Source organism: Panthera uncia, chromosome B4 (assembly GCF_023721935.1).
Source record: "Panthera uncia isolate 11264 chromosome B4, Puncia_PCG_1.0, whole genome shotgun sequence".
NCBI classification, from domain to species: Eukaryota; Metazoa; Chordata; class Mammalia; order Carnivora; family Felidae; genus Panthera; species Panthera uncia.
In genome coordinates, this window is record NC_064809.1 from 2,846,634 (window position 1) to 2,869,356 (window position 22,723).

Below are 22,723 nucleotides of genomic sequence, written 5' to 3' on the forward strand. Positions count from 1 at the left end.
TGAGTGGGGGAGGGGCAGAGAGAGAGGGAGACACAGAATCCGAAGCAGGCTCCAGGCTCTGAGCCGTCAGCACAGAGCCCGACGCGGGGCTAGAACTCACGGACTATGAGATCATGACCTGAGCCGAAGTCAGATGCTTAACTGACTGAGCCACCCAGGCCCCCCTCTTAGGGGTTTTAACTTCGGGTCTACTCATTCCTCCAAAGGGCCCGTCACCGTCCTCAACTTACGTGGCGACCTGGTGCCCATCTGTGTATTTTCGTGGACGCTACTGGCCCACAGAGGGGATCACATTTTTAAAGGAAACCGTGACCCGCTCCCCATCCCCAAATACGATTAAGAAATCCTGAAAGAAGATTCTAATAATGAAGCCCGGGTTGCGCAGCCCAGGCTGGGGTGGGGGTGAGTACTGGAGTGCCGCCTCACAGGCTGGGCTCCGGCTACAGGCCCCGACTACACACAAGGAGATAAAAACTTGCAAAAGCAAAACAGAAACCCCCAGAACTGCTGCTTACACAGTCTCCTGAAAATACGATGTCAGTTTTGCTCAATACTCGCGGCTCTCACGGCGGTTTTAAAATGACGTTTCCTGTGACTCTGATCGACAGGGTGGAGCGCCTTCACCGTTTGACAGAAACTTTGGAACCAAGATCTCCGCCAGAGCCATGCAGTGGCTCAGCACAAAGCTAAAGGAGGCTCAGGGGAAAGGTACCGAGTGTCGGCGGGAGGGCGGAACCCCGCGCCGGGGAGGGGGGCGCCTCTCCTGCTTCGGTTCGTCCCGCCTCGAGCCGCGCACGACACTCCCCGCTAGCCATCTGGCGTCGGGGTCGTGACCAGGGGTGTCCGAATCCATGCTGTCCCCTGCCGGGGAGTGGCGGAGGCGCTCAAGTGGCCGTGGGGCCTCCCTCCGCCACAGCCACGGAGAGCCGCGCACACGCTGGGCTGCGGTGGCAGGCCCCAGCACCTGACCGTCCCTTGTGTCTCCGACACTGATCCGGCTTGTACTTAGCACACCTGAGACTTGGATTCAGTCATGACCGTTCTTTTCGGCGAAAACCAGGAAGTGGCAGGTGCCTGGGCCGTTTGCGCCTTCAAAGCTGGAGTGTGTCCTTCCCGCACGGTCCACTCCCTCCCACCAGGGGGAGGCCTCAGGATCGCAGAACCATTGTTTCCTGGAGTCCCGCCACCTGGCACGAAACCTTCAAAGGCTCTCGTAGTTTAGCACATATAAGCCCACAGCGTGCGTGGCCCTCTGATGTCGCGTTGGGGTTTGCAGATTTGCCGCGTGGGTGTGCGCGTGTCTGGGGTTCCGGCGCTGGAACCCTGCCCCCGCCCCCGGGTCCCGCTGGCATGCACGGTCCGGCAGGGTAGACGTGCTCGCCAGCCACAGGCTCACCCTCGGGATGTGCGATTTCCCCGTCACTTTCGGACGACTGCTGTGCTGTGGGTACGAGGCAGCTTTGCTGTGGCGTCGAGGCGACCTTCCAAAGCGATGAAGGAAATGCCCGGTTCCCTCATGTTTACCTCAAGGTCTTGCTGTTCCGTGGGCTCTTTCAGTACTTTCGTCTCTTAACGAAGTCCTCCGAATCTTTATGCAGCCGGTATACTTTCTCCTTTACGATCTGAGCTTTTTTTTCTAAAGCACCCTTCTATGTCAACGTGTTTGATCCACTGGAGTTGATAGGAAGCGTCAGGTCTGAGTTCATTTTCGTGTGGAGAGTCACGTGGGTGCCATGTGAGAAGGGTCTAGTCTCCATCACAGACCAGCTATGTGTAAACTTATCGGGACCATCTGTGGGTTACTGGAGTCACCCTGGGGTACTCGGTAACTGACCCCTGCAGCGTTCAGGTTTATGGACAATTACGGATAAGCCGGTCCTCCTTCCACTTTCCAGCCATTCTTGGCCTTGTGAGCTGGCACAGAAATAGAATCCGATTGTTAGGGCCCACCAAAAACTCTGTGGGGTTTTTTGAGAGAATTACATTTAATCAATTTGCAGGTAGAATTGACATTAAAAAAATTTTTTTTAACGTTTATTTTTGAGACAGAGCATGAACGGGGGAGGGTCAGAGAGAGAGGGAGACACAGAATGCGAAGCAGGCTCCGGGCTCTGAGCTGTCAGCACAGAGCCCGATGTGGGGCTCGAACTCACGAGCCGTGAGATCATGACCTGGGCCACAGTCGGACACCCAACCGACAGAGCCCCCCAGGCGCCCCTTATCTCTTATTAAAGCATAAAGATCTTGCATATCTTCTGCTAAGTTTACTCTTCTTGATATTTTAAAAAAACGTAAGGTTTTGTTTTTTTTGTTTTACGAATTGCTGACCTACAGAAATACGGTTGTTGTAAACGGAGCATATGATCAGTAATGTTTTTCACACTCTTTAGATCGTAGATCTGTTTTTCACATCCATGGACATCTTTCCGTGTGCATACAAACTTACATTCGCGGGTGTGCGTTTTACTCCAGAGAACTCTGAAGAGCTGCTGTGATGGCGGGATTCCTGCCAAGGCTTCGGCCCCAGTGAGAACAGGGGACACTGTCAGTGCTCCTTGACGAGGCATCACTGTCCTCTGAGGTCTCTCTGCAGTTAACGTTTGCTGTTGGTCTTTGGTAAACTTCTGATACTTGAGGCTACTGGTGTTCACTACGTGTTCGTTTGGTCACAAAAGGATACTTTGCCTTTTTCGTATCTTATGAAACCATCTCGTAAGCCAAAATGGTATAAAGTGAAGAAGCGATTCATTTATGCCAGAAAATTCCTGAGCATCCCTAGACCCACCCCCACCCCCGACCACTTAGGACACACACGCTGCTAAGGGTGCACGAAAGAAATTGAGGTGAAGCCCAGAGGACACACAGCTCAAGGCTCGCATGGCTGGTGTGCGGGTGTCGTGTGCGTGTCCCAGGGAAGGCGCCCGGTGGCACCAGTCTCGCTGCCCCTGCCCACTCCCTGCAAAACAAAGTTCAACGCTCTTTGCACTTTTTGTCATTTTTTTTGTAAAAGAAAAAATCTTTGGTTTTTAGTTAACGGAAACAGGTACCAACGCGGTCTTTCGTAAAAGCAGGGTAGCTGCACACACTTTTGTGTAGACTGAGGTGGTCGCGTGCCTTTTCTGCACCTGATTTCCTGCTCCCTGGCCCTGCACAGGCCGGTGTGCAATATCCTGTGATGGCCTTCCCCTTCAGCGATGTCCCCGCTGTCCTGTCCCCGGCAGGTGCGGGGTGCCAGCCTGCTCTGTGGTAGGAGGCTGTGGGGGCTCCCTGCAGAAATCAGAGACGGGAGTTTTGCCCTGCTTTCTGGAGGGCTGAGACCCCACCCCCTCAAGCCTCCTGCTTCCGTCATAGGGAGAGTGGAGCACGGTTTCCCTGAAGTTTACAGAGCTGCTCCTGCTGTCTTTAATCTGTTCTGGAAGCTCTAGTCTAGGAATTTTCTGGTGCCTGTGGCGCTCATAACCCCCTTTTACTGCAGATGCTGGTTCCCTGTGTGGGTGCCTGTCCTCGCCCCGTCTTCCTGACCAGGCTGACTAGATCTCTGCGTTTATTACCAACGTTTAAGAACCAGTAATGCAAATACATCCAGCCTGGCTTTAGTCTCAAAGAACCGACTCCGGTTTGGGTTCTTTCCACGACCGTCGGTTTCGTACATTTCTTGTCTGGGCTCTTCTTTTCCCAGTCCCCTGAGGACGCTCATGCCCTCAACTTCCAGCTGGTCTCGTAGGTGCCCTCGTGAGCCTCCACCTCCCGGTAACATTTCACCCAGGCCGTGGGTGAAACAACTTTCTGCAGTTGATGCCAGTGTTCTGAGTCCAGCACTTAGGGAGACACTCAGCCCCAACTCTTAGGGGGCTCCCTTCCGGGTTCTGCACTCCGGGGGCGATCGCTAAGTGCAGGTAACGGCACCGCTTGGGTTGAGTGTGCGAGAGGAGGCCACGCCCCCACCCACTTTCTCATCTCTGCCCTCCGCCCCCCGCCCCTGGCACGGTCGTGTGCAGTGGTCCCCCAGGACTTGTCCCACCTCGTCAGAAGCCCTGCGAGAGATCGGGGGCCTCGCCTCCTGCTCAGAGGTGGGGTGGGGTAGGGGCACCAGGCATCAGTTCTCTGCCCCGCACCCCTCCTCCCTCACTGCTCCTTCTGTCCTCGATGTGACGGATCGTTTGCTCTGACACCACTTACTTTACAGGAAAAAGGTTTGTGACCGATGATTCCATTTGCGTGCTGGGAATAAGCAAAAGAAACCTTCTTTTCCAACCTGTGGCACAACTGAAGAAGGAAACGGACTTTGAGTAAGTAAATAAAACCGCGCGCGTAAACCTTACTGCCCTTAGAAGCGTGAGCGACAGAGGGACACCGCTGCTGGGGTCAAGGTCAATAACTCGTGATCGTAAGTGACTCGGAATTAACACGAGACGTAGAAGCGGCAGGATTTCTAGGAGCGTATAGAACGGTTTCGCGGACCTCATGAAACCGCTCGACCGTCCACGCCTCCCTGGGCCGCCTCGGCTGGCGCGGGCAGTCCTCACGGCCGCTTCCTCCCGTCCGCAGGCACCGGATCCCCAAGGAGCAGTGGTGGCTGAAGCTGCGGCCGCTCATGAAGATCCTGGCCAAGTACAAGGCCAGCTACGAGGTGTCCGACCCCGGCCAGCTGGAGCACGTGCACCACCGAGGCCACGAGGAGCCTGCCGCCATCTAGACGCCGCCGGCCCGCACCGCCCGGCTGGCGCGGCTTCCGACTTCCCGTTTACCGCCCGTTTTTGTAACACTTAAGTTATTTATCGGCACTTCGCGTGAGTTCTGCTGACATTAACACCCGGTCACAGAGCCCCCCGTCCTGTCTCCCTCTCCCCGCGGACCCCAAAGCTCCAGCACGACTTGTCTGCTGCGTCTCCTACTGTTTCCAGCTTTCAAACGTGTATCCAGTAGAATTAAACGTTTGGCTAAAACTCCAACCATGGGACTCAATTGAGTTTTTTAGGTAGGCACTTAAATCCTCAGGATAAAGGTTTTGTCGGCAGTTTTATGGGCAGGTATTGACGGAGTGTTTTGACAGGGATCAGTGCACGTTCCAAATCATCGCGGGCAACAGAGATGCCGCTTTGACACACGGTACACTTGCCAGGTGCGTGGAGGTGGCCCAAGTCCCAAAGTGACTCCACACGTGGAGTAAGTGATAGAAACTGGGAATGTGTCTTCAGAACGAGGTGAGCTCACACAGCGGACTTCATTCCCAGCCGCACACTGACGCCAAGGTTCTCCTACCGAAGAAGCAAGTCAGTGTCCGGTGGGACCCACGCTCGGGGCTGTGGGCAGTCACAGGCAGAGGGACGGGGACGGCCCTGCTTCCCTGAGGGCAGTAAGATGGTCACCTCACATCTGTGTTCAGTGAAGAGCATTCCTGCCTGTTCTGTCGTCTAGAGACGCGAAATGACCCAGGCTACAGACCCGAATGCAGGAAAGGCATCGTCCGGAGATCTGCTGAGGGGCGGAGAGGCAGACGGGGACCAGCACCCAGTGCGCTTTCAGTCTGAAATATGCACAGTGAGCAACACGGGAGACGGTGGGAGAAGGGTAATGCTTACCAGGCCGCCCTGGGTATCACCCATCTGTTCCAGACTTTTCCACGGGGCCTGGCTGTGACCACACTGGTTCACACATCAATGCACGTCGGATACCTCTGTTCACTTACTCATTTTTTAATAAGGGCCCCAGGAGCTCCTGTAGCAAAAGGTCATTTAAAATAATGACTAAAGAAAGTACGGGTGAATCAGAGTTGCCCTTTATTTTTAAATTTTTAAAATAAATACTCCATGATTTGTAGATGAAATAAGCACTTAGACGATGAGAAATTCTGAGTTATAATCTGTGTGTCTCTAGCACTGAATACACCATCATGATCAGGTCTTTCCTTCCAAGAGAGGAGTTTGGTCTGACTGGCCACACAAGAGTGACACATGACCAAGATGGGGGAGGGAGGGACAGTAACTTTCCCACCTTTCAAGTTAAATCAGCTCAGGCTTCCCTTCGAGGGCCGTGCCTGCCTGTCGTCCCGTCCCACTCCCGAGCACGGACGTGTTATCTGACTATCCATGACGGGTCCTTAGCGATTTTTGCGTTCTCCGGTCCGAGCAGGGCCAGGCCACGCGTGCCCCTCCCGACGCTGAGGTACCTGGAGGGGGGTGGGGGTAGGTCAGGGTCAGGGCCACATGTGAGCCTTCGCGGGCTGCAGGCCCTGGACACTCGTCACGCGGCACTTACTTGTCACTCACGGCGACGAGACTGTCGTGGCTGACGGCAAAGAGCCGCTCCCGGTGCACCTGCTTCAGCTCGTCCGAGACGCCGTACAGGAAGTGCTCCAGCCCTGCGGGCATCAGAAAAGCCAGTTCCCGCGCTGACCTGCTCCAAGGGCACCCGGCAGACACTCTTCCAGCAAAGGTCAAGCTGTTGCGTGGCCCCTTCCCGCAAAGCCTCTCCCCCCCCGCCAGGGGCGGAAGCCACGCTGAGGCCCGGGGGTGCCCCTCTGGCACCTCCCCCGGCACCCCTGGGCCTCAGACCACTCAAGCCCTGGAGTGATGGAGTCCCCGGCCCCCGCCCGAGTGTGTGTGTCACCGAGGAGGCGGGGACCTGGCAGAGCTCAGACCGTGTCCGTCAGGAACGGCAAATACCTCTGTCTGAAGGAGGCACAGGGGCGTCCACGGAGGCGAAGACGGAGAGCTTGGCCTCGTCGATGTCCTGCTGTGTGAATCGCCCAGCCTTAGCCCAGTCGACGGCCTTCGCAAAAGACTGGAGCGTTTCTGTCGAATGCGGGTCCCTAGGAGGCCAGAGAGACTCATGCGTTCGCCCTTTCACCCTTACACCCCCTGATTTCACAAACAGGAAACCACGTGGACGGGGAAGAAGGCTCACGCAGACCAGACACGCTGAGGATGGTTGGATAAAGCCCTCAGTTCCTTAAGGAGCACCCAGAATGTCTCATAAGCAGCCGTAAGCGGGCCAGTCTGCAAGGACAGCCGGGGAGCCCTCCCCGCTCTGCGCACAAGTCCTTGAGGCCCCGCGGGACCTGGGGGAGGCGGGGGCGGCAAACTCCTCCTTCCAGCAGATTTCTAACTCGGGTCCGCAGAAACTCAGGAACCGCTCTAAGGAAAGGGCGGGAGCAGTCAGGGCACGACAGCTCCACGCCCGGCACCCACACCGGGCCTCTGGGATCGCTGGGAGCCCGGAAAGCTCTCAGCTCCAGTCCTCGGTAACTAAATCTTGATCTCGGGTAACCGCAGTATTTAAGCCAAAAGGTTTCCCGTCAGTACTGCGTCTCCTAGACACGAACAACCCAGAGGACACTGCTGGGTGTGGTTTTGCGTCCAAGAAGCGAGAAACAAGGGGAAACGCTTCTCTTTCAGAGGCTCGCCCGCCGCGTACGCGCAGCCCTCGGGTGGTGAGCGGGGCCGGTGGCGGGGAGCGCGGGGCCCACTCACCGGTAGGAGTAAAACGTGAACATCCCGTCGCGGCCGAGTCTAGCGCCTGCGCCGTAAGCGCCGCCCTTCTCTCGGATTTCTGTGTGCAAGAACTTGGCCGTCATGAGACGCGCGAGGACCTTGAGGCTGAGATGGATTGAAGACCGCGTGTTACAACCGTACCCTTCCCGCCAGAAGGCTCTCACTTAACAGACAGTGACACACGCTACGCCTTCCCCTTCTCTAAGGCCGAGAACACACACACGGGGAGAAAAATCTGACATGAATTTTCAAACGGGGGCTGCGGGGAGAGGTGGGGAGAGGGGTGGGGGCGTCCCTCTCGACTTGGAACAGCGCACAGGGGGCACTGAAGGTCTCATCAGGTGAGGTCACGAACCTCATCGCTCGGGCACACAGACCCTCGTTCATCTAAACCCCCACCTGCCATCTCTCTCACTCTCTCCCGAAACACGGGGAGCTCTTCAGTACGTTTCTACGGGGACCCTCCCTGAGAAACTCCAACAGAGCGAGTTCTACCAGTGGGTCCCACATTCCTGTTGGGGGCTCACGTCCTGGGAGAGAGAGCCGGAAGCTTCCAGCAGGCATCCTCACAGGACAGAGAGCGGCCACGCCCGGAGCCCCTGGCCCTCCACACGTTAACTGGAGAAGTGAACGGGTGCCCCGCCAGGACAGCGGTGGGGGAGGTGCTCGCCTCGTGGGCGTTCCGGGCCAGACCTGGGCAGACGGGCTCCCCGCATCCCAGCAGGGACCGGGGGTTCACCCCCATGTGTTGTCAAATATTCTGTGTTATATAAGGAACACAAGTTCACAGTTGGAAAACTGTAAAATACAAAGGAAAGGGGAAAAACGATACTCCTCCTCCCCAAGAGTGCTTACAACATGGTCGTGCTTTAAATGTACTTAAGAGTAGAAGTGCGTGGCCTGGTCTGCGTGGCTTAGTGTACAGAGCACAAGTTCAGTTCCTACGAACGTAGACCCCCCTCTCCCTCGAGCCCAGCAGCAGCCCTGCGCCCTCCTGGGCCCTCCTCGCCCTCCCCGCCCCCGCACCTGGCGTGGTCTGGGTCTGTGTAGGGGGCGGTCCTCACGCATTCGCCCATGTGGTTCACGGGGAAGGGGAGCAGGAAGTGTGTCTTCATCTGGTGTGGTTTGAAGGTGGGGTCCTGAGGAGACAGGCGTGGCCGTGCTGGCTCCCACTCGCAGGCTCACGGCCAAGGGCAGCGCGCTGACCCCCGTCACTCCTCACAGCCTCTTGCTTTACGATGAAATGTCCCAACCCCGACCCAAGGAACACGTAGTTCCTCAACTAGGAGCATTCCCTCCTACGTGGTCTCCACCCAGCCCGCTGCGTGACCCCGTCTTTGCATTCGTCCCCAGAAACACGTTAAGTCTTCGTATCTGTGATGACCCACACCACCGTCACAGCCCCTAAGGCAGCGTGGGAGGGGCCGCAGCGCCGGCTGCACAGTTCGCGGTGAAGGCGGCCGGCCGGGACGCCACAGGAGCACAAGACCCCCGGGACGTGTCCCCCACACCAGCAGGGCACGCACAAGCCGCGCTGCCCCTCCCAGGTGACCGGGGCCGTGTGAACTTACCGTGATCAGCTTCCTTAGGACTCGGGGGCCGCTAATGTGCGTGCTTCCACTGGACCCACTGGGGGCGGGTTTCTGAAAATACAGAGTTTCCAAGAGAAGTGAGAAAGCCCCCAAACTCACCTGATACACTTCAGGTCTGGTCACGAAAATTCAGAGCCAGTGACAGGCGTGAGGGCACACATGCTAAGTGTTTTAAACCAGTGTAATGTCTGCAGGTTCTCAGAGCCTCAGGGAGAGGCAAGGCTGTTGCTGGAAGACAGGCCGACCAGTCCTGACCGGGGAACGGGCACAGGGACACAGCGAAGGGGTACACAGGGACACGGCGAAGAGTCCTGTCTGCAAAGCCTATGGATGGTCACCCTTCCCTGCACGAAGATGCACTCTGCAAGCTAACAGAGCAGACTGGCCTCTGCCTGGGAGGCCGGGACAAACGTCCGCGCGATAGAGTCCCCTTGAGGGGCCTTGCCAGCAGCCGGGAGACCCGCCTGAGCGGGAGGGTTTCTGGCTGCTCTCCCGCTAGCACGGAGGCTCTCAAACCCACTGCTTTTCCGCATCAGGAAAGCGCCCACTGCAAAGGCCCACGTGACAAGAAGGGAACGCAGGATGGAAGGCCAGACTGTGGGGTTTGAATTAAGCTCTCACCTGGGTTGACACTGGGCAAGCTACTTAACCCTGCTGTCCTCTGCTCCCTCGCCTCAACGGGACATGGTGTCCACACTCAGGACAGGGGCAGCTGCAGATGTAAGCACCGGGGCCCACACCCAGCGAGGGCTCACCTCGACCACGGACAGGTGCCCCGGCTTCCACTCTGCCTTACTCCGACCAACGTTTCGAACAAACTTTTCGACCTCTTTTTCTGCCAGAGACATCTGCTGAGGCGTAGCATTCACGGAGCATCTGTTCAAAAAGCCATATATACGTAGGAAAGCTTTACTGAAAAAATAAAACACTTTTACTAATTCATCACGTTTTGCATGAATAACACAAAGGAGTGAATACTACGTATTTACTTTTTGTATCAAATAATGTTTCAACTGTTAAAGAGAAACAGTAGCCAAATACAGAAGTAATAGAGCCGTCTTCTCCAAAAAGGCTCCCCCGTTATTTCAGTGCTGCAGGTGGGGACCAGCTGTCAGGACATAGTGACCGCACGCCTGACACTGACTGAACTGTGTCCTCGTCCCTTAAGGAGAACACACAACGTATCGCCATCTGCCAAGGGCTAACATTATCTGAAAGTGGAAAACCTAAATTACTGTCTAGGAGGAAAATCAATTTGAAAACATGAACCGGTCATTAAAGCGGAGAAGTTTAAGTTGCCAAGGAATTACCATGCTCTCCCAAACGATTCTCACACAAGTCTCAATTCCACGGCATCACAAACCCTGCTATCACGTACCGGTCGCTTGAAAGGTCCAGACCACAGACGCTGTCCCTCTTTTCCTTTGGACCCTAGCCCCTGAGCTACTGTCACTAACAGTAGGGACACCCGGATCGGCGCTAACTGTCCCAGACGCTACACCAGTTGCTTCGCACACAGTCGTTCATTCCCTGCCATGAATACGCAAAGCAGTGTTTTATGGAGAAGGAAACAGAAGGTCCCAGTGGTCACAGTGCTTAAGACACCTGCCCTCCCAGGGATGCCTGGGTGGCTCAGTCGGTTTAAGTGTCCGACTTCGGCTCAGGTCATGATCTCACGGTCCGTGAGTTGGGAGCCCCGCATCGGGCACTGTGCTGACAGCTCGGAGCCTGGAGATGCTTCGGATTCTGTGTCTCCCTCTCTCTCTCTGCCCCTCCCTTGCTTGTGCTCTTTCTCTCTCTCTCAAAGGTAAATAAACATGAAGACAATTTTTTTTGAGGACAACTGTCTTCCCAGTGGTCGGGGAGAACCTGCCGTGATTCCTGAGGACCAAAGGGGAAGACACTGGGGAGCTCTAGAAAGAACTAGAGGCTAATCTAGATCTGTGTCCTTGATAGTGAGATGCCAAAAATACACCGTGTCAGTCATTTTAAAATTCCCTTCATGCTCAGGGCCGACTGACAGTCACCGGTGCCACGGCTTCCCTCATCCCGTCAGGCACCTGTTCTCACGAGAGACGCTGCGTGTTTACTCTGGTCTCGAGCGAGCGGACCTTCCCTCGGGCTCACCGACTGCTTGCTTACGGAGCATCTGCGGTTTTACTTCTGGAACCACCGTAACTAAACGTGTGCAAGAAGTCTACTTTGCAGTTGCAGGGTTAAATTAGTGTGCTTCCTCCCCACCCTCCACAGCTGTTACTATTCTCAAGTACGTTTCTCCCGTGAAGAACGCGTTCTTGGTTATCAGAGGGCCTGAGGGCTAGAACGCGACTGCCGAGCGGAAGGCAGGTTTGTGCTGCCGCCTCGAGGGAGACACGTCTGACGGTCGCACTTTGGGGAACGGGGAGAGCGGGAGGAGGGCTGCCAAGAAGCCGGCGGGAGCCCCACCTCATGTTGTCACGGTTCAGCACGTGCTTCGTGATGCGAGGCAGCTTCCTCAGGACCTGCCTGACGTCGCTCATGCCCACCATCCTCTTCATCAGCTTCACCTGAGCCAGAGAAAGCCACACCTGCACGTGGGCCCCCAGGCACCCCTGCCCGTCCGGAAGCCAAACCCCGACTCGAGAATCTGGCCGTGCCGTGTGTGGGACTCGCCGGCCAGGCTTGGGTGGGGGGTGGGGGGTGGGCGGAAGAAGGTGAATTACAGGAATTTTTCCCTGTAAAACGCGATCGGCTGGACTTAGCTCTCCTGGGACACAACAGTCCGGCGCCAGCGCTGGAGGCCCTGGCCGGTGAGTCACCTGGTCCATCCCGCTGAAGGTCTCCTGCAGGTCCCCTGCCGGCGTCAGGGTCCTGCCGGCTCGGACCATCGCGTACAGATGCCCCGAGTCAGGCACTCCGTTGGACAGCTCTTGAGCACACATCGTAACCAACACTCGGAAATATTCTTCTTCTTCAAAGCATGGGCTTCGGGGAAAATAAAAACGTATTCAGTTCCTGGAGACCCGGCCACACCCCTTTCGGGATCCGGAAAGTTCATTAAATGTCGGTTTCCAGACGATGCGAACACCGTCGGAAATTTTACACGTCCACAGGAATGACGACTAAGATGCAGGCAGAAACCACAAACGACAAATGAGTAAAAACTCCTACTTTCACAACACTGGAGACTCAGCCCTCTGATCAAGCCCCAGGAGGAAGGTCTTTACAGATCGTTACCTGTGGAATATCTCACTCCACAGATGCATCATGTCCGGCAGGTTTCTATCAAGGCAGAAGGATGAAAACAGCACACCCTAAACCATGCAAAAAGGAAGAAATGACGACTTAATTTCAGGGACAAAGAACATGCTGGAGCAACGCCGTGGAGCACCCAGTGACACAGAGGGAACCGCTACCTGCTCGTACACGTCCAGGTGCGTGCCATCAGGGATCACGTGGGGCGACGCGGCCATGCCCCCCGTTTTCAGCTCGATCTGCTGAGCCTGCTGTCTGTAGTCCAGAAGGCCGCAGCCCAGCCTGTCAGAGCAAAGAAGGGTTCCCCCACCACCAGTGTGGTCTGGGCCGTGCCACCCTCCGCTGTGAGCCACTGGCACGACCGTGGCCACAGCCTCTAGCGACCCGCATCCACACCCCTAACCACACCTGCCCACCACTCGCGCCCCGTTCCAGGTGGACACGACGTGTGCGGGGACTCCAGTCAGCGGCATCCCGCCCGCCCAGCCCACAGGCGGCCACCGCCTGGCGCTAAGCACGGAACCCTAAGCCCTGCTTTGCAAGGCCGAGCTTCCCCACGTTCTTAATGCTTCCTGTTCTCTCTGCTTCTAAAACGTTCTGGCCCAGATTTCATCTGCTCAAGTGTTCGGTCTCAGAAAGGAGATCTGGAGAACCGGCCTCTGTGAGCTTTTAAGAAAAGAAGTCCTCTCGGCATGGGTGATGCTTTTGGAAGAAACAGCCTAACTCTAGCTCCCAAGGTAAGAGAGGACAGAGGCCACGGTGACACCCGTGAGGCCCCCCAGAAACAGCTGTGCCGTGAAGGACAAGTGGGGGGGCTGTGTTCAAGCGAGGGCAAAAACGCGGCAAAGGTCGGAGGTGTCTTCCCATGACCTCCGCTAGGGTGCACGGGACCTGTGTCCTCTGACGTGAAGCCTACGTGTGTGACGGGGGCACCAGCCTACTTGCTACAGGGTTCCGTCCCCCTGGTGTCCCGGCACACGAACACGGAGCTGTGGCCCCGCCACGGCCAGCCACGGAGACCCAGAAGAGGAGCGGGCCGTGGGGCCACGTGCAGCCTGCCGTGATCTCAAATCCACCCGGACGCCCGCTCTACCAGGGGTCATGGCGTCACACAGCTCAGTGGAGGCCACACGGCCTCTCCGGGTCACCCCACGCCTACGTGGCCGACGTGCGGATGTTTTCTGATCAGGACACCGTTGTTTTCGCAAAAGCACTAGGGGTTTTCCAAACTAAAACGACTCGCTAAAAGCTGATCTCTGACGCACCGAGGCACAGCAGCTGCGCGTCCGTGCAGAGACCCACCCCAGGCCCTTACTTGGTGAGGACGCTGCAAAAGAGGGGCACGTAGGGCCGGAGCTCCTCGGGAAGGGTGTGCAGGCTGCAAAAGGCTCTGAAGTACACCACGCCGTTGGTGGGCTGGGCGCAGTACTGCACGGGGGTCTCGCCGGCTGCGGGGGCACAAGCAGCCCACTTCTCAGTCACCTCCTCACTCTTCGGTATACCCTCCTCAAATGCTCCCCACCGAGGACACCCACGCCCCCGGCCAGGCCCGGACGGAAGGGGCGTTCCTCGGGCCCTGCGGCTGCCCTGCCCACCGCCCCCCCCCCCCCCCCCCGCTGCGTGCGGCCATCTGTGCGGTCTTGGGGGGGCTGGCAACACCCGACCCCGCTCCCTTGCCCGTCCCATGTGCCCCCCGTCCCGCAGTGAAGACATGGGGGACGTTAACCCCACTTCCCAGAGGCCTCGTCCACTTATGTGCACACACACTACCCGGTGGTGGTAAACACAAGGAGCCGCGTTGAGACAAAGAGGAAGCGAGGATGCTTCTCAAGATCAAGGTGATCCCATGACCCGAGTGACACAGCCCACATGTGGGCTCCTGGGGCAGGTGCCCCCACTTGCCCATGAGCGGCAAAGTGGGCGAGACGGGAAGGAGCCGGCAGGGGGCATCGCCGCCCCCCCACAGCCCCACTCCCAGCACGGCCACGCGCTCAGGCTCCCCACGCGGCCTGCCACCTCCCCCGGACGGGGCTGGCTGGGCACGAGGGTGCCGGCGTGGACACAGAAACAAGACCGAGCCTCCCGCTGACCTGCCAGGGCCACCTCCAGGTGCGTGAGCGGGATGGTGGGCTCGATGTCCGACACCTTGAGCGCTGGCAGGCAAGACGTGTCCTGAGCTTTGCTCTGCTGAGTCTGTAATTCCAGACCTAAAACCACGCAGAGTGACGAGCAATCAGGGCAGGAGCTGGGAGGTCTGACGACCCGCTCGCCTGCGCTCGGGCCAGCCTACGCGGACGGCAGCCACCCGGGGCACCGCGGCTTGCCAGCTCTGCCGTCGCCGAACAAACCCAACTCGGCACAACAGCCTGCCCGGGAGGCCGAGCTTTCCTAAGTGCCCTCCTGCCCACGACGTGAATGGAGAGCTGTGCTGCGGGCCGGGCTTGCTCAGGCTCCTCTCCACCCCACCAGACTGTACTAGAGCCTGAATGCTCCGCCCGCTGCTTTCAGACTTTCAACCCACTGCTTGCTGGACCGGAATTTCGTAACTTTCGCACTTGCTTTGTCCCCTTCCAGCCGTGCCAGCCTCAGCACGGTGCGTGTGCAACCACGGGTTTCGCACGTTCTGCAAATGCTCCAGCAGACATTTTCTCAGCCTGACCTCTCACAGCTCCCGAAACAGGGGAGAGGCCCCTCCTTCCGGAGTCACAGAACCTCGCAGCCCGTCAGGGCGGGAACCCCAGAGGCTCGGCGCAGAGTCTGCAACGGTGCACGAGGGAAAAACACTGCGCGGTCTCCAGTTCTGTCAAACAAACAGCTTCATTTCTCACGCGTCCGAGGAGCTGAGTGGACCTGGCCTCCGCATCTACCTCCGAGGTCCCGACACCTGACGGCAGACTGCCAGACTGTCCCGTGGGGGCCCATCCCCGGCACAGCACCGTTGCCGCGGCTGGCCCACAGCCCTCGCTCCGGGAGACGCCAAGGAGGGGGCTCTTGGCGGCTTCCCGCAGACTGCCAGGCCCCCACCAGCTGTGGGCTGACTCCCCCACCCTGCCCCTCCACGTCACCTGGGTCTGCAGGCGGGAGCTCAGGAGCCCGCCCCGTCCAGGTCTAGGGCCCCCTGGTCCCGGGCGGCACCCTCACCTCAGCACCTGCTCTCCCAGAGTGCCCGGGGTCAGCACAGAACTCTCCGGCAGCCCGTCCTCTGCCAGGCGACAGGCTCCCGGCTCCCGACGGCGGGGCCAAGGCACGGGACCGGTGACGCAGATACCCCAAACTGGAAGACCGTTCCAAGTCAGTCTCCCGCCCCACCGCTCCCACCGCGCTCCTCTACAGAGTAACCTCGGACGCACAGACCGCTCGAGCCGCAGTCCACACCCGGGACGTACTGGCCGGAAAGACCCCTCACGTGCCCCAGCACCGTGTCACACGTAATGGAACTGCGCAGTGATCCGCAAGCGAAAAACACGTTTCCGTAATGTGGGCCTCCATCCGCTCACACGCGAGTGTGGACCAGAGCACATGGGTTTTCTTAGAACCGAGCACATCTCTGCGGCCAGGCCAAGAGTCTGGCAAATCAAGGAATGTACCAGGTCCTGTTGCTTAGGCCTACAATTACGCTCTGGGCCACAAAGGGCTTTAATCAAAAATGGAAAATGGGTGGGGCTGCAGCAAACTAAAGGCTTCTTCACAGCAAACTATCAACAAAATGAAAAGCAGTACGGAATGGGAGAAAATATTTGCAAATTACATCTGATAAGGGGTTAATAGCCAAATATATAAGAACTTCTACAATTCAACCGCAAAAAAGCCTGAATAACCTGATTAAAAGTGGGCAGGGGATTTGAACAGACGTTTCCCCAGAGGAGTCATCCAGAAGGCCGACAGGCCAAAATCAGAAGATGCTCAACATCACAACCACCAGGGAAATGCAAATCAAAACCACCACGACCTGTCAGAGTGGCCAGAATCAGGAAGACCAGGAGTGCGGGCTGGTGAGGGTGTGGACAACGGGGAGCCTCGGGCACCGCTGGCGGACTGAGCGCGGGGCAGCCGCCGTGGAAAACAGATGGAGGTCCCATTCCATCACAGGATCGAGCAATTCTGCCCTTGGCTTTAACTAAGGAAAACAAACTCTGACTTGAAAGGTGTCCGTACCCCCACGTCCGTTAGTGTTGTCCACGACAGCCAAGATAAGGGAACCACCTGGGTATCCATCGGTGGGGGAAGATGTGGTTATACGTACAATGGATTATATTCAGTTGTAAACAGAGAATGAAATCTTGCCATTTATGACAATACAGGGGGCATCATGCTAAGTGAAATGAGGCAGAGAAAGACAAACACCTTGCGATCTCACACACACGTGGCATCTGAAAAAGCAAACGCCAAGCTCGCAGTGACGACAGACTGGTGGATGCCAGAGGTTGGTGGGAGGCGTGTGAGGGATGGGTGGAAGGGTCAAAAGGTACAAACTTACAGTCTAAAGTCCCGGCACGGACCGCACAGCACGGGGACTGTAGGTGAGAACGCTGTGCTGCATGTGTGAAAGTGGCTAAGACAACAGATGTCACGAGTTCCCATCCCACGAAAGACAAATTGCAACCGTGTGGGGACAGGTGCTGACTAGCTGCCCTGTGATCATTTTGCAAGATGTACAAATGTCAACTCACTGCTGTATCCTGAAGCTAAAATAATGCTATACCAACTGTATCTCTTCCTTATGAACTTATTAATACATCCATTTACAAGACTGTCCTCGGACAGAGAACATATCAGATATTAAACGTATCAGAACAGACAGTACAGCTGACCTCAGCCAAAAGGCCAAGAAGCAATCAATTAATTATACCTCAGTTTAAAAAAGGAAGACGGAACTTGACGACCGGCGCTCATAAAACAGAAGGAATTATTATTATATTACTCACAATTAGTGAGCTCCGTTTATGATTACTCACAATTAGCTGGCTACATTCCTGAGGAGCTTAAAAGAGCTGTATGCAAAAACCAGAACTCCAAGGTAAAGAGTAACAAGTTACATGTTCCAATTACCTTTCCTAGACTAAATCATCTGAACCTTACTGACTTCCTACCTAAAGCCAACTCCGCGGCCCGACAAACCTGATAATCCCTCACGTGATCCCAGCCAACTGCTATTCGGGCGGGGTGGCCGTGTCCCTGTGTACTGCAGAGCTATTCTGACAGACTTTATGTATTCGTGTAATTTACCTACGATAAAACCCACAGTTTTAAAGATACAATTCAATAAATTCGACAAACGCGTGAAGTTGTATAATCATCACACTGCGGTATCACTTCCGCCCCCCAAAAGGTCCCTCCTGGCTCCCTGCAGGCACCCCCCGGGCTCACTCGCCTTCTGTCAGTATAGTTTCACCGCTTCTACAGTTTCATGTAAATGACTCACTGGGCAGCAGGCACTGTTTGGGCCTGGCTAACTTCACTTAGCACAATGCTTTTGAGGCTCTCGTCACTACGAAGTGCGTCGTACTTTGCTCCTCTTTGTGGCTGAACGGTATTGTCACTGCACGGATATACCAGGCTGATGGAAATGTGAGCAGTTTCCAGTCTGTGTGGACATGTGCTGTCGTTTGTTTTGGGCACATCATGTGGAGGAGACCACTGGGCCTTAGGGTGTGTTTAGCCCAGGAAGGGATTAGGTACCCGTCTCTGTCTGCACCCAGGCCTGCGCCACCCGGCCCCCCGCCGTGTGTCACAACCGGGGGGAGTATGTTCTGAACTCCCCAGTGGATGCCTGAAACCATCGGCAGAGCCAAACCCTGTATATACGTACGCACGATCAAGTTCGACTCTCAAACTCGGCACAGCAAGAGTGGCAACAACTGATGGCGACACAGAGCAGTGACAACGATAAACTGAAAGAAAGGTTACGTGAACGCGGCGTCTGGCTCTCTCCAAATGCGTCCTTGTGCTGTGGGTGAAAGACATGACAGATGCAGGCACCATGACACAGCTCTGACAACGCACAAGCAGAATCGCTTCCAGCCCTCGGGTGACCGTGGGTCACAGGGTGTGTGTGGGGGGGGCGGGGACCACAATGCCTTTCTTCTCTAGCGCCCCTCCTTTCCTCACCCACAGGATGAAGCTTCTGAGAACAGGGCGATCCTACTGGGGTTGAAGCCATCGCTTCCAACTGTGACCTTTGTCGGTGCCCAATAGATACGTGTTAGTTCAAATGATACTTGCCTCCAACTATCCGCTCGTTTCACAAAGTTCACTGGGGTTGGGGGAAGGCTAGAGAATTAGGACGAAATTCAACATCTGACCTTTTTCATAGATCTGCTTCTTGTCTTTCGGGGAAAGAGAGTCGATCTTTTGCTTCAGTTTTTCTGTCTCCTTCTGTGTTTGTTTCTCAAAATACTTGTCGTCGGGTTTCATCGACAAAGTCAGCTTATGCGGATTATTCTGCAAAAGGCACAGCAACAAAAAGCGAAGCTGAAACAAGTTTCACTGGAGGCCAACCTGCTGACGAGCCGCTAGCGCCATTCCATGGGCCGGCAGGCGCACCACCCGTTTTGAATAGCCATGCGACAGAACACACCTCAAAGGTGGTCCTACGGAAAGTGCACGAGCCGCGTGAGACCCCAGCCGTCACCCTCACACACGCCGTTCTTCTCACTACTGGGTGCTTACTGTTACGGTTACTATGTCTAAACCAGGAACCTATCAATGCTGAACATTCTCTTTATACCTTACTTGCACATTTGGACATTACAAATCTTTGACTTTAGTCTAAATCAAAAAGAACTGAAGAAACTAATGTAATGTTTAGACTTCTCAAAGGTTAGAACTAAATTCTTCGGGATTTTGTCAATTATGAGGACAAAATAAATATCCACCTCATGTAAAAATGTTAGATTATTTAATGTGCGTCTCTCACTCAACAACTAAACACACACACACACACACACGCACACGGCACACCTGTCTGTAACACTACAGAGAGGAGAGAGAACCGCGCTACAATACAAACTTTACACAAAGTGACCTGTAGTAACAGATGGCAGGTCGAGTGGCCGACCTATGCCCTACGTCCAAAATATGTGCCCAAGCGAGCGACCCTTCACTACACAACACTCCAAGCCCCATGGTGAAGCCTTCTAAGTCCCACCACATTCGTGGTCATCGTCCAGGGAACACACACCGAGTACAACGCCCCGAAGCAATGCAAACAAATGAGCAAGCATCAAAAGAATCCATCATAAAGACCAAAACACCCACACGTTTAGGGGACTGTTGTATTCTCGACACAAGTCAAGGCTTCACCCAGGTGAATTCTACCAAACGTTTAAAGAGTTAACATCCATGTTCCTCAAACTACTCCAGAAGGCACTACATAAAAGAAAACAGGAGGCCAGTATCCCTGATAGACACAGATGCAAAATCATCAATAACTTATCAGCAAACCACATTCAACACTAACATTAAAATGATGACTTGCTGATAGAGGCAGAAAAAGCATTTGACAAAATTCAACAGATGTTCATGATAAAAACCATCAACAAAGTGGAGTTAGAGGGAACACAGCTGAGCATGACGAAGGCCACGTGCGGCAAACCAAGGGCTAACATCACACTCAAAGGGGAAAAACCGAGAGCTTCTGCTCTCAGATCAAGAACAAGACAAGGATGTCCACTGTCACCACTTTCATTCAACATAGTCCTGAAGTCCTGGCTGCAGCCATCACACAAGAAATATAAAGGCATCTAAATCAGGCAGGACGAAGTAGAACTGTCACTGTTTGTAGATGACATGATACTATACAAAGAAAACCCTAAAGAGTCCACCAAAAACACTATGAGAATAAACGAATTCAGAAAGTTAATACATAGATATTGGGTGTTTTTATACACCGACACAAAGGTAGTACAAAGAGAAATTAAGAAAACAGTTCCATTTATAAGTGCACCAAAAAGAATAATACCCAGAAATAAACCTAACCAAAAAGTCGAAAGACCTGTGCTCTGCAAACTCGGAAACACTGATGAAGGAAACTGCAGACGACACACACAGAAAAGACACACCATGCTCACGGACTGGAAGAAATCACACTGTTAAGTGCCTACACTACAAAGCACTCTACAGATTCAGTGTAATCCCTATCAAACCACCGACAGCATTTTCCACAGAACTAGAATAATCCTGTAATGTTTGTGGAACCCAAAAGACCCCAAACAGCCAAAGCAATTTTGAGAAAGAACAAAGCTGGACATAGAATCCTAGATCTCAAGATTTACTCCAAAACTGTAGTCATCAAAACAGCATGAGGTCGGCTGGGAAGATGGCGGAGGAGGAGGACTGTAAGGTCACTCAGTCCCAGGGACACAAGGAAAAAACACCCACATCAGTGCACATAACCCAGAGAACGACCTGGACTCTGGCAGAATTGTCAGTTCTTACACCTAGTGGGGCATAAAGCCTGGAATTTTATTTATTTTTTTTAAACATTTTTTATTTGAGAGACAGAGCGAGAGTGTGTGCAAGCAGGGGAGGGGCAGAGAGAGGGAGAGAGAGAATCTTAAGCAGGGCCCATGCTCAGCATGGAGCCCAACATGGGGCTTGATCCCATGAGCCTGGGATCATGACCTGAGCCAAATTCAAGAGTTGGGACACTCAACTGACTGAGCCACCCAGGCATCTGAAGCCTGTAATTCTTTTTTTTTGTTTGTTTATTTTGAGAGAGAGAGAGAGAGTGCATGAGCAGGGGAGGGGAAGAGAGACAGGGAGAGAGAGAAAGAATCCCAAGCAGGCTCCATACTGTCAGCACAGAGCCTGATGCAGAGCTCAATCTCACGAACCGTGAGATCGTGACCTGAGCTGAAATCAAGAGTTGGGACACTCAACCAACTGAGCCACCCAGGCACCGCCCGAAGCCTGTAATTCTAAAAAGCAGCATGAGAAGATGTTAGTAAGTGGAGTTCCCACCTTTAAAGAGACAACACACCAAAAAGTCTTTGCAAATACAGCACTTTGAGAAATGTCAGGGGCAGACAGGAAGGAGAGTGATCGACTCACAGCGAGGCCCAGAGACAGGGATCAAGGGAGACCCCTCCAGGAACAAGGGAGGTGACCGGTACCATTTTCCTCTCCCATCCCCAGCACAAACAATGGCCACCTATGGGAATCAGCAGCACACTGACACTCTTTATGAAACTGGCTTGCACCAAGCCACGCCTCCCCCATGCTTCCAGGGATCTCTTCTTCCTAGTCACACTCGCCTCAGTCCTGGCACTGTGGGCTCCTCCCCCAGAGGACTGGCACAAACCCTGCCAACACCACATCTCCGACCCACGTGTTTTGAAGGACCTCAGTTCCAGTGGCAGCAGGGGAAGGACTCATTCTTCAAGCAAACCACTGCGTATCTTGTTAAATCGTGCCCCACACCTGCTGGAGAACAAACACTGCCCACAAGGCAGAGAGAGCCTCTGCAGACAAGCAGACTGAAGGAAGAAGAGGCCAGGGCCCAACAGCAGGGCACACAACACACCTAGGAGACACCCCCTGAAGTGCCAGGCCCTGCAGAGCAGGGGACACTGCACTGCCGGGCACAACAGGGCATCTTCATAAGGCCAATACTGTTAAGAGCAAGACAAGTAGCTCACTTTCTAAACACACGGAAACAGATACAGAGAGTTGGACGAAATGAGGAGACAGAGGAATATGTCCCAAATGAAAAGAAAGGACCAAACCACAGCAAGAGACAAAAGTGAAACAGATAAAATGAAAAATACAACTGATGGAATAAACAGCAGACTAGATGAAGCATAGGACCGAATTAGTGACCTGGAAGACAGAGTAACGGAAAGTAACCAAGATAAACAGGAGAGGGGAAAAAATTATGCAAATTGAGAATAATCTTAGGGAACTCAGTGACTCCCATCCAACAGAGTATAGGGATCCCAAAAGAAGAGACAGAAAAGGGGCAGAACATTTATTTGAAGAAATAGTAGCTGAAAACTTCCCTAATCTGGGGACGTTAACAGATGACAGATCCAGGAGGCACAAAGATGCCCCTCTGACCCAAAATCAACCCAAGGAGGTCCACACCAAGATACACAGTAATTAGAATGACAGAAAGTAGTGATAAAGAAAAAAATCTCAAAAGCAGCAAGAGAAAAGACATTACACACAAGGGAAATCCCCACAAGGCTATCAATGGATTTTTCAGCAGAAAGTTTACAGGCCCGAAGGGAGTGGAATGATATATTCACAGTTGAAAGAAGAAAACTCTGCAGCCAAGAATGCTCTATCCAGCAAGGCTATCATTCAGAACAGAAGGAGAGATCAAGAGTTTCTCAGAAAATGAAAACTAAAAAAGTTCATGACCACTAAGCCAACCCTGCAAAGAGATATTAAATATTAAATATT

General features: G+C 54.5%; 1 protein-coding gene and 1 pseudogene across 3 annotated transcripts in view; both read right to left on the reverse strand.

Moving 5' to 3' along the window:
* Positions 1-5,757: 5,757 nt before the first annotated feature.
* Positions 5,758-22,723, reverse strand: part of PITRM1 (pitrilysin metallopeptidase 1) — a 41,653-nt gene continuing 24,687 nt past the window's right edge. For all 3 annotated transcript variants that reach the window (XM_049624473.1, XM_049624487.1, XM_049624480.1), the window contains 14 exons: positions 18,622-18,760; positions 14,410-14,526; positions 13,635-13,767; positions 12,481-12,601; positions 12,302-12,378; positions 11,884-12,049; positions 11,531-11,631; positions 9,841-9,961; positions 9,065-9,136; positions 8,520-8,632; positions 7,473-7,598; positions 6,666-6,811; positions 6,259-6,361; positions 5,758-6,169 (listed from right to left, as the gene is read on the reverse strand). In XM_049624473.1, coding sequence (XP_049480430.1) covers positions 6,076-6,169; positions 6,259-6,361; positions 6,666-6,811; positions 7,473-7,598; positions 8,520-8,632; positions 9,065-9,136; positions 9,841-9,961; positions 11,531-11,631; positions 11,884-12,049; positions 12,302-12,378; positions 12,481-12,601; positions 13,635-13,767; positions 14,410-14,526; positions 18,622-18,760 — 1,629 coding nt within the window. In that variant the 3' untranslated portion in view covers positions 5,758-6,075. The remainder of the gene's footprint in view (positions 6,170-6,258; positions 6,362-6,665; positions 6,812-7,472; positions 7,599-8,519; positions 8,633-9,064; positions 9,137-9,840; positions 9,962-11,530; positions 11,632-11,883; positions 12,050-12,301; positions 12,379-12,480; positions 12,602-13,634; positions 13,768-14,409; positions 14,527-18,621; positions 18,761-22,723) is intronic.
* Positions 17,040-17,155, reverse strand: LOC125920589 (uncharacterized; annotated as a pseudogene).